This window comes from Symsagittifera roscoffensis, chromosome 1, assembly GCF_963678635.1.
Source record: "Symsagittifera roscoffensis chromosome 1, txSymRosc1.1, whole genome shotgun sequence".
Lineage (NCBI taxonomy): Eukaryota > Metazoa > Xenacoelomorpha > Acoela > Convolutidae > Symsagittifera > Symsagittifera roscoffensis.
In genome coordinates this window covers 70,777,932-70,789,572 of record NC_087062.1, presented here as the reverse complement: position 1 = coordinate 70,789,572, position 11,641 = coordinate 70,777,932, and the positions used below count along the sequence as shown (strand labels likewise).

At 35.1% G+C, this 11,641-nt stretch overlaps 1 protein-coding gene across 1 annotated transcript; it reads left to right on the top strand.

Annotated features, from left to right (window-relative positions):
- Positions 1 to 652: 652 nt before the first annotated feature.
- On the top strand, positions 653 to 10,347 carry LOC134856970 (octopamine receptor 1-like; the record flags this gene model as incomplete). The annotated part of the gene is given in 7 exon segments (XM_063873281.1): positions 653 to 1,162; positions 1,971 to 2,143; positions 4,262 to 4,332; positions 4,781 to 4,924; positions 6,029 to 6,173; positions 9,764 to 9,974; positions 10,237 to 10,347. Coding segments are annotated over 7 exon segments (1,039 nt in total), but the record flags the coding sequence as incomplete, so codon positions are not given.
- Positions 10,348 to 11,641: the final 1,294 nt, after the last annotated feature.

Below are 11,641 nucleotides of genomic sequence, written 5' to 3'. Positions count from 1 at the left end.
TTTCGGTTCCCATTGTCGCTCAACGTATCAAGAATTAGCAGCTCTCATTGTAAGTGTTTTGTTATCTGACTTTCGAAGGAAGTGTGGATTATTTATGCTTGGGGTGGTTTTTTCAGACAATTTTCAACTTTTCGTAAGCCAAACTTCCGATTTTTGACAAATTTTCCTCTACCATCTGAAAGTTAATGTTTTCTGAGCTTAAAATTAGAAAAACATTTTACCTATGAACATTTTTTGTGAAGTTATGGGGGCTTGAAAATTGCCAGTTTGCATTAGCGTGTGAGGGGAGGGGGCTGAAAAAAAAACGAAAAAAAATTGTATACTAACTCGTCATTTTTTTAAACCAAAAACTATCAAATTGGCTGTAGAGTTCAGTCAAAACAATCAAGGCTTCGCCTTGATATATGAGCAGTCTTGTTATTACTTCAAAGTGAAGATTTACTAAACAGTTGCGAAGATGGTAACAATTGTTTACAGTAGTTTGAACTTCCAAACTTTCGCCAGTTTCTCTCATAGGAGGACTTACGAGGATAATTATGGGATTAAATTTCTCCGTCACTCCAATTCAAAGCCAATGAAAGCCAATTTGGATAAGCTAAGCCTCTTACCAGGTCCGATTTTGTCGTCATTAACAAGCGGAAGTTGTCAGAAATTGGGGAGCCTTTACATCCTTCGTAAAAGCTTTTGATAGTCATTCAATTATAAAACTCTCCTGACTAGAACCATTAGATTTTTTTTGCAGTTGCAATACATGCAATGAAAACTTTTAATTTCTACAAGAAAAAACTCATAATTGAAAAGCAAAAAAGTGATGTATTTTTGTTCTGATAAATTGATCAAACTTCAGCGACACTGAGCGACTTAATATTGAATCATAAACCGCATATCTATGATAATTCTTTCAGTTATACACACAACGGTTTCGCAACTTCAGTGAAATGATTACCCATAACTAGTATACCACTAGCATAGCATAACATGACTTTATCTAACAATACCTTGTTTGATCAAATTAACAACGGGGGAGGGGAGATAGAGATGGGGAGCGTTTACCCCCCTGGAGATTTAGAAGAAGGATACCCGTCGAGTGTGTTTAAAATGACCCCCACTGGGCTTCTGTTTTGTATGGTACTGTGTCTCATCATTTTCATCTCAATATCAGGTGAGTTTTTTTAACGTAACTTTTTCGATCAATTGATTCAAATTTAGACGACTATTTAGCACCAAGGGAATTGTGATTCAAATTAAGAAAAGTTGTTTAGAATCATCCTTTTTTGCCCTCTAAAAAGTTAACTTCCTTGTTGCTACTTTTTTAAGAAACCATGTATGCTCGAATTTTTATGTCATTTTTTGAAGAAAAGCACGATCCAATTTTGAGCATTTCTATATTTAAGTAATGAAGGCGAAAATCGAAATGACGTGGCTTGAATTGTGTTGTTTTAAATTACAAATCTGTTTCGTTCCAAATCAAATTCAGCGCTTTCAACAATTTTCTCAAAAGTCTTTAATCAATTAAGGGATTTTGGGATACTTGCAAGAAATGGGTGGAGCTCCTCGGAATGTTGTCTCGTTCGTCACCCAAATTGATTTGTCTAGATATATTACAGAAGAAAAGTTGTCTGAATAGATTAATCAATTTACCACTGGTGCATTGCAAATGACCAACTGAATAAAAGGGGATGGGGGTATTTTGCATGAACAATATAATAGTTATTTTTGGTAAAACTAATTGAAAAAATACAAAAACAGCATTTTAGGTACGCTTTTCTGAAAAATACGCCTATGCGGCGCTCAAATACTGTTGACAAAATAGCGTTTTTTGTTCATCTTTTATAATCAATTTGGTTGACCCATCAAGAAGCTTGAAGGCATTTTCTAAAAAAAAAACGTTTTTTTTTTTTTAAAAACCTCTCAAAAAGGCGTCTACGATTTTAATCGTTAGAGTATCACGTTTTGGTTGCTAATTTCAGGTAACAGCCTTGTACTGTTTGTGCTGAAGAAGAGGCCGCAGCTGCAGAACACGACTGGCTGGTTCGTGGCCAATCTGGCCATAGCAGACCTCGGTGGATCCCTGATCAACATGCCAGTCAGTGCAGTGTGTGCCCTCGCTGACTCTTTCCCCTTTCCAAACTTCCTCTGCCTCGTGAGTCAATTTTCACCCCGCTTCTTGCCCGGGTCCAGATCTCGCTCAAACCCGCTCAACATTTGAATGGTCTGAGCGGTTTTCCAGTAAGATTTGAACAATTTGAGCGGCTTTCCAGCAAAACTTGAACAGCTTGAGCGGTTTGAGAAGTTTTTTTGGAAAAACCTCTCAAACCGCTCAAAACCCGCTCATTTCATGCGGCGGTTTTCTGAACAATTTTTTCAGCAAGATTTGAGCAGTTTTTGAGAGGGTTGGTTTAAAAAACCGATAAAACGCGTCCAAAGACCTGGTAGAGGCGATGTGCAACGGGTTCTTTCAATTGAACTTTGAAAACTTGAAAATTTTCAATTTAAAAACTGACTTCTCTGAAGGCCACAACTTTGTCTAAAAAAATTGGGCGCAGAGAATTATAAAGGCATACTTACTACAACCTGTTGTTGGGATTAAACCTACATATCAGTCTCGGCAAGATAGTTGTCGAGAAAAAATCGAATAAATTGACAATTCTCAGAAACATTGTTTTTGAAGTTAGAAAAAAATTAGTTGAAGCCGCATATGCAGAATGGTTTGAAGAAATCTGTAATTTCACTTGGGCCCAGCATCTCAGATTTTCAAAGTTAATTCTCCAGAAAAGCGAAAAAACTTCACGAAAAGGTCAAAAAAAGCGTGACATTTCCAAAAGCCATAACTTTTTGTGCAAAAAAAATTGCGCGTAGACGCAAATGCACAAGAGTTTCCTAACACCCCTTTTTTTCAATTGCACCCAAAGTTTCAAATATAAGAGGGTATTTCACGATATTAATAGAAAAAAAAATAACTTTTACGAGAGCAAAAACTTTTTGTGTAAATAAATTATGAGCAACAGCTGGAGAACAAATAAATTATCAGCAACAGAACAAAAAAAATAAAAAATTTGGGTCAAATGTTCTTCGCTTAGATATTTTTGAAGTCCGTAAACAGAGGGGGAAAAAAGAGTTTGCAGACACAAAACGACGCTTTCCATTGATGTCTCTTTTTTCAAAATTTGCTAAAACTGTTTTCCAGAAATACCAAACTAAAAAAAAAGTTTCCAAAGCGTCGAAAAAAAACTAAAATCGAAAACTCCATCCCATACATTTTCATAAACCTGTCTTTTTTTAAATGAAAATTTTGAGCAGACATGCCAAGCAAGACATTTGAATTTTAAATTAGCAACGGAAAAAACATACAAGCGGGAACAAAGCTTTGACCAGCAGAGCCTAGAAAAAAAGATTTTTTTACATTTTTTTAAATAAGTTTCAAGTCACTCCTGAAAGTATACAATGAACATGATAGCAGGATATTTGCCCACAGAGCTAGAAAAATCCACGATGTAACAAGTAAGCCGACAAAACTTGAGCAAATAAACGAAAGTACGATGAATCAATTTTTAACCGGAAAAAAGTCTTCTTTAGCATACATGCCGAAAATATCAAGGTCTTATGATGCAAAAAGCGACGGCGTTACCTATCGGCAAAGTGCAATGGAGTTTGGACATTGTTAAGATTCAATAAGATTGCAATTTGAAAATTTGCGAGAAAAAGAATTCACTGGAGAAAAAGTCTAGTTCCCGATTACTAGACACTTGTTTTCGCAAAAAAGAAGTCGCAGTGTAAAAAAGAAACAAGTCGCAGCTTTTCCCTATAGTTTGCCTATTTTTTCTGTCAAAGATGGTGAGTCCAAAATTCGCAATTATCTGAAGCCAGATAGTTTTTTTCTAAATTTTATACCTGGCGTTCATAAATTACATGCATTGTCAATATGATGCGTGCAAGAGTGTTTGTAATCAATTGAAAGATGGGGAGGGAAAAAAGAAAGAAAATTTAAAATATTAGTTTTTATCTGAAAACAAAAAATTTTAATTGAAAGTTTACACGGGTAAACGGTTGCAGTTGAAGTAGCACAGAATGTTTCACAGAACTTTTTTCATCGATTAAATTCAGCGAAAATTTTTTAAAAATGAAGTATTTTTTGTAAAACCAATCTGCTTAAGTGAAAGAGTTAAAAATCGATTTTCATCAACCTATTCATGGCTTATGAAACAATTGTTTTCCTGAAAAATGCAGAAAACATCACTTGGGTTAATTTTTAATGTTTCAGGCAACTGGATTCACTAATTCGGTTTTCTGTGGAGCAAGTATTGTGCTTTTGGCACTCGTTTCAATAGACAGGTAATTATCATGTTGTCAAAATGATTTTTAAAGAACGATTTACTTTTCTCCGTTGACTAAACCTAAAAGTCACTCTGCAGCACAAATATAAATTTTGCTTTTTTTAGGCTGGCTCTGTACTGTTTTCTTTAGTAAACTGATCAAAATCACTAAAAACATTTAAATTCTGGCACCTCATTCAAACAGAGTAAAAGATGGAATATATCGGTTGTGTCTTCCGTTGTGTTCGGTCCCTTTTGGGACTTAAATTTTTGCACAATTCTGAAAAACCCAAAAATCAGCGCTAAAATATCGATGCTTATTGTTAAATTTGCAATTTTCGACTGATGTATTATCAATGTACTTCTTTGGTTTGTTACTGATTCAACTATTATTATCTTTGGGAGACTTAACCCGGGTTTCTACAAATTATTTAAAAATAATTCACCGTTGTTTTTATCCTGTTTAGATACGTGGCCATTTCGAAACCCTTTGAGTATCCGACTTTGATGACGACGAATAGAATAGCGATGATCACGATTGGCGGCTGGATCTACGCTTTCGCCATTGCACTTCCGCCCTTCTTTGGAATCGGCCAATACCACTACCTGCAGTTAGTCTTTGTCTCTTTCAACCTTTCTGCAAATATTATTAATTCTACTAACTATCGTTGACCTACAAAAATCCCTCTCCGGATCTCACCAAACATCAATCAATTTTAACTCGTAACTGAGTTTTCTTTACGTTTGCGTATGAAGACCACTGGATAATTTCCTCGATAGGGAAAAAAAGAAGATTTTCAGAAAAAATTCCAAAATAATTTTGTTGAACTGTTTTTAGGACAACTAAAATGATTTCCCGAGCTTTCCCCAAAATTTTTGCGCCACTGGCAAGTTTTGGGCACTTTTCGAAAAATTTTGACCGAAAAGTTTCTTTTTTTGGTGCGCGCTTCCCCTTAAAATAAGTATATATTGGCGCCTTTAGAAAACTGGATGCCTTAAAAAAAGAACCAATGAAAAGACCCTTTGGGTAGTCAGGGGGTCGAATCCCTGAGGAAAGGGCCTCCGCCCCCTTCCCCCATAAACCCGCTACTGATGAAGGACAAAAACTTTAGCAGTTGGTTAACTTAACCAGGGGCGGATTTAGGGGGGGGGGTTTGATTTGATAATTATGAGCGCTATTTTTTTTTCTGTTCTTTTCCGTCCTTTTCTGCGTGTTGTTTAGGGGGGGGGATTTGATTTGATAATTATGAGCGCTATTTTTTTTTCTGTTCTTTTCCGTCCTTTTCTGCGTGTTGTTTAGGGGGGGGGGGATTTGATTTGATAATTATGAGCGCTATTTTTTGTTTTTTTTTCTGTTCTTTTCTGTCCTTTTCTGCGTGTTGTTTAGGGGGGGGGGGGGATTTGATTTGATAATTATGAGCGCTATTTTTTGTTTTTTTTTCTGTTCTTTTCCGTCCTTTTCTGCGTGTTGTTCTATGATTACCACGAAAAAAAATTTACGGTTAAATTACTTAACCGTAAAATTTTTTTCGTGGTAATCATAAAACAACACGCAGAAAAGGACGAAAAGAACAGAAAAAAAAACAAAAAAATAGCGCTCATAATTATCAAATCAAATTCTCAGTTCTGAGTAGGCATCATTACCAAGGGGAAATATTGCAGATAGTACTAGCAAAACAAGAGGCGAGTACTGTTGATGTGTTGCTTGTGTCTAGTTCGAATGCGGCATGTACCCTCAACTGGCAGTCTGACATCCTCTCATCCCTTTTTGCCACTGGGGCTATCTTCGGGGTACCCCTGGCTGTCTTACTCTTCTCCTACTCACACATATTCAGAGAGGCCAACAAACACATCAAGGCTGTTAGTTTATATTTTCACGCTTTCATTCGAGCTCCTAAAATCTCCTTGTTTTCTTAATTGGAGAAAAAAAGAAATTGGTCTTTGTATCATTTTGTTCACCTTTGGCGCCTATATAGTTGATTTTGTGGGGAAGAGCGCACACAAAAAAAGCAATTTTTTGGTCAAATGTATTTTTTAAAAGACACATAACTTCATTTTTAGCCTATTTTTTCAAAAATTTGCCTGCGGCCAGGGGCGGATCTAAGATTTTCTCAAGGTGGGGGTATTTTTTCAAAAAAAAATCTAAAACTTTGTCGACCGCAGTAAAACTTTTGACAAAAGGGCCAAAAAAGGCGTTTTTAGGCACTTTTTGGAAAACTTTTACCAAAAAAATGCGTTTTTCGGCGCGCGAACCCCTCCTAAATCAGCTGTTGCCTGCAGCGCAGAACATTTCCTGGCAAAATAGGGTCTTAATAGTGGTTTCGGAGTGCTCGGAAAATCAAATTGGTTGACGTAAAAAAAAATAGATGCCTTAATGGTAGCGTAAAAAAAAATTTCTGCACATGCCACTGGTGTAAAATATAGAAGTGTATATACTTAGAAGTAGTTTATTCATCCGACCATTTTTGTTTTTTTAATAAAAAAAAATTGACGGATTTTTTCAAGATCATCTGAAAATTTTAAAAAGTCTGATTCACCTATGAATATATTTTTTCGGTGTCAGGACAAAAGATACCATACCAAAAGCTCCCATGACAAAAGATACCATACCAAAAGATCCCTTGTATAAAAATCGCCCATACCATAAAATCCCATGCCAATTAAAAAGATCCCATGAATTATGAACAAAAATCATGATCAAAGTGTAAGCAGAAATAAATCTAGAGTAATGATACCTCAATTAGGTTCGCGCTATTGAAAAACAATGCAAATTTAAGATAATTAAATTTAAACTGGACTCATTTTTGGGATTAACATAGTGCCAACATGTGTTTAATTTAGTGTTAATATGGCATTGAATTAGAACAACTTAATTGAAAATGTATACACTCTGCATTCATTATCTCCCTCTTTAACTCATTGATAAGTCAAAAATGAATTCTTTTACTTGGGGAACCTCACAAAAAGGCCAAACTTTGATTATTCTTGATGGCCATGAATTTCAAAAGAAACGCGATACGAAGACAACGACACACTGGCGCTGCAGCAAATGGAGATCGTACAAATGCCCGAAAACTTTAATCACTTCTGGGAGCGATATAATCTCACAGAGCAACGAGCATAGTCATGAGCTCAACGCAGGACGCTCAGAAGCTCGGCAACTAGTTCAACAAATGAAGGAGACAGTTAGGAATCAATTAAATCCAGTAAACAGTCAGATAATCGCAGCTAGTTTGCAATTGGTGCAGGACGAAAAAGCAACCCAACTGTCTTTGCCCTCCCGGTCGGCGCTAACGCGAACTTTAAACAGAAGTAAACAAACGACATCCCTGCCCACTATTGCCACAGATGACCGTCATTTCGAAATACCCGATCGTTTTACTCCTTGCACCCTCCCGAAGAACGCCGAAACGCAATACTACGACTCGCATTCAAAAATGCTGTCTCTAGCAATTTGATCCCAGAGCAATTGCTCTTATTGACGGGAGGCTAGGTTGGGGGTAGGGGCCTGACGGCCCTTTGAGTATTGCGCCTAGCGAAAAAAAATTGATCAAAATTGAGAATTGATATTTTTTATCAAATAGAACGGCAAGTGATTCGTAATGAAAATGATTTGAAAGCTTTAGAATTTTGCAAAAACTCAATTTCAATTTTGTACCGACTTGAATTGTCTGGAAAATCAGGCCATTTTTAGCAAAGTTGGTTTTGATTAATTGGAAATCCTTTTCAAGTTCAATTATAGTCTAAGCTGTTTTGAAATTTGAGTTTCATTTTAAAGGCCAAGTGATTAGCAAGGTCATTCATGTTCGAAATTTGTGCAGCAAAATTTTTGCCGTTTCTTTGATTTAAACCGACGCTTTCTTTTTGCTTTGATCGATTAACCGCTTTATTTTCAATTATCAGGTTCTTTGTTATTTTATTATGGTATCTTATGTCGTGGGCGATTTTAGAACGAGGTATCTTTTGGAATGGTATCTTATTGACTGGGATCTTCTCGTTTGGGATCTTAAGGTAAGGGATCTTTTGTCATGTAACCATTTTTTCCTAAGAATATCGTTGTTATAAAGAAACCATTTTGATAATTTTGGGATAAGTCAAAAGAAAGATATCTCAATTTGTCTATTGTTCCTTTTTTCTTGTTCATAAAACAATTTACATATATTTTGAAAAAATTGAAAAACTTCATTATTTGGAAAGCTTGAAATATTTAAAAAATGTATTTCCTCACTTTTTTTTCAACATTATTGGGTCAATTTTTATCTCATTTTCTTATGTTGAATTTCAACAGTTGAATTTGAAATTCAACGTACCTCGAGCCCGTTATCGAAAAAATTGATTTAGCTCATTAAGTTAATCATGATCACCAACGTATTAGAAAAAAAACTACAGATTCAAACTGCAAGCCCATTAAAGATAGTTCTTTTGTCGAAAAAATGTGTTGGAGTTAAAATTTAAAACAGATTGTTGAAAATGAAACGTTTTTGCTTGATTATGATGTGAGGATTAAAATTAAATTTGTTGAAGTTAGAGTAGTGTTTCAAAAAGTGACCTACGAATTTTCCCAATTTTTTTTTTAGACAGTTATCTCAAACGAAATTAAATCGGTTAAGATTTAATTGATAAAATATGACTTTCACGGTTATCTAATTGGGCTCAAAAAGTGTTCCAAATCGAATATAATAGATAGATAGCTACTTGTCTTAATCAATACATTTTTGTTAGCTAATTATATCTCTTTGTACTTTAAGTAGATGGGAGGATGATTTCAAGAAAAAAAATCTGATAATTTTTCCAAATTTTTTGAAAAACTTCATCAACTTTTTTTCAAAATCGAACACTATAGAAGTTTCAGAGCAGTCGAAACATTTAAAGTGTCGCCATGATTCGAGCAGTCTTCGTATAAAACTCAGAATCAATGAAAAACCTCACAAGTCTTTGACTGCGACTTCCTTTGGCCCTCGATCGGTACTCTGACTTTTCATAATCCTATCACAGTGTATGCCCAAAAAAATTTGTTTCATTTGTTTTTGAAAAATAATTAAAAACGCCACGTGAGAACACGACGATAGGTATATTGTTCAAACGGAGTTGGATTTGGAATGAAAAACTTTGAAAAAGTTTTCCTGGAATCTCAAATGAGCTGCCTGCATATTTTTCATATAAATTAGCCACTCTTTGCGTACTTGAGCTGCGTGTGAAAAGTAGAGATACCCACTAGGAAAACCGAAGTAAAAATTTATACCTCTCTCTCCTTGTTCTACAAACGAAAGCTAAATCGAACAAATGACATATTGATGGTCGGAAAATTAAATGCAACTTAGACACATGTCTTCTCGTCTTCAGTTCTGGTCTTATTTTAGCTTAAACATTTTCCGAAAAATTCTGGATACTTTGATGATAGTTTTGCTGGGTTGGTAATGAAAGCACACAATATTATCCTTTTTTTCCAGATCAAAGAGCTGCACGCCTGTCTTCCAGTCTCAGCGGGTGGCGCCATCACTGCAGACGGCAGGAGTGCAGGGTGCAATCAGCATCAGAAGAAGTTCACAGACAGTAAGCCAGTGAAGACTCTTCTGGTGGTGTTGGGAGTGTTCATTTTATGCTGGGTGCCCTTCTTCTCCCTCAATATGGTAGCCGTCATCGGACACTTTGACATTCCAGGTACATTTTTATGACAATTGGCGCGAATGTGATCTTATCGTGAATATAATCCTTCCTAGAGCGTTCAAGTAGGAGAACGAAAAAAAAACTTTTTTGAAAAAACTACAATTTTTTTTTAAATAATTTTTTTTTTGTTGCAGTTAAGAACCCGCTCTTTTAGCGCTATTTTCCAATTAATCCGATTTTTTCACACTTATGAACAAAAAAATTGATCAGTGATATTGAATCGAACTTCATGATTCTTAAATGTTATATTCTTCAGATCCTGTGGTGACGACTTCAGTATGGATAGCGTACAGCAACTCTGCCTGCAACCCTTTCATCTACGGACTCATGAACAGAAAGTACCGAGAGGCGTTCTTCCAAATAATCAGTTAGCATCAATGCTGGGAACAGCCATTATAATTTGCTGGAGCCTTATATCAGCGCTCTTTTTTCTTAGATCGAAGAAAACTTTTACAACGTCTCACGTATAATCAAGATAAAAATTAACGAAAATTCAGATAGAAATTTTAAGAATTAAAAAAAAATGAAATGTTTAAATTGTTTTTAAGGTAGACCCTTTTGTCAATTATTTTACATTTTTCTCTAAAAACTTATATTTCTCATTAAGAGTCTGAGTTGAGAAACGTATCCACACTCAAATTACAGAGAAAATAATTGATCAACCTACAATCATAGTAGTACATCTTTATAGGCGTAGACAATCTATAGGCTTTTGTTCCGACTTTCAAAACAAGTGATACAAGCTTGAGGTCGTTTTTTTACTCAGACCAACTTCCTACAAAACATTTGCTCAAACGGGGATTGATCTTTGTGGGTCCATCGGATGCGCACACCACTCTGTTAGTCTGACACGACGTTGCCTATACTGCTCGTTTTCTTATACTGAAATTGTAATGCGAAATAATTTCGCGTGGTGAGTTCTCCTGCGCTCTAAAATTGCTCAAATTTGTATCGAGGCAAGCTAAATGATCATCTTAATTCCATACATTATTCAAATTTTAACACTGGAATTTTAAAACGATCATTTTATAATTAGGAGTAAGGAACGTAGTGAGTACTCTTATATAGATCTTGGTGTTTTTTTTTTCAGGAAAAAGTCTAAAAATTAGTTCACGCACAATTTTGATTTTGCGATTTTTTTGATTTGTGATTTTTTAGGTTCAGTGAATTTCCATTGTTAAAAGGAAGCCAAACTTTACTATCGAGCAACAAATTTGTAAAAGTCACGAGAAACGTGATCAACTTCTAAAACTGAAAATTGAAATTAATTATCAGATTTCCCATCGAACTAAAGTTTTGCCTATAAATCCAATTTTCTCAAATTGGGTCAATTTTAAAAAAACGTGTCTAGGATAAATTGTTCTAGGAAGAACTTTAAAGCTATCTTTTTTTCTTCTAAGCTAGAAATCTGAAGATTTTTGAAGAAAAAATTCTTTTTTTTTCAGCTTGATTCATAGATTGTCATCAATATTTTTCTTTTCCAGAAAACTATTCTAGAGCAGATAAAGGGCAGTTAGAACTGTTATGGTTTTGCCCTGATAAGAGCAATATTTTTATTCATCAAAGCTGAAAGTACTCAGAAAAAAACAAGTTAAACTAGATTGTATTTTTGTTTTTCCAAAAGTTTGTTAAATCGAACGTAATTTACTTGAGTATATTAA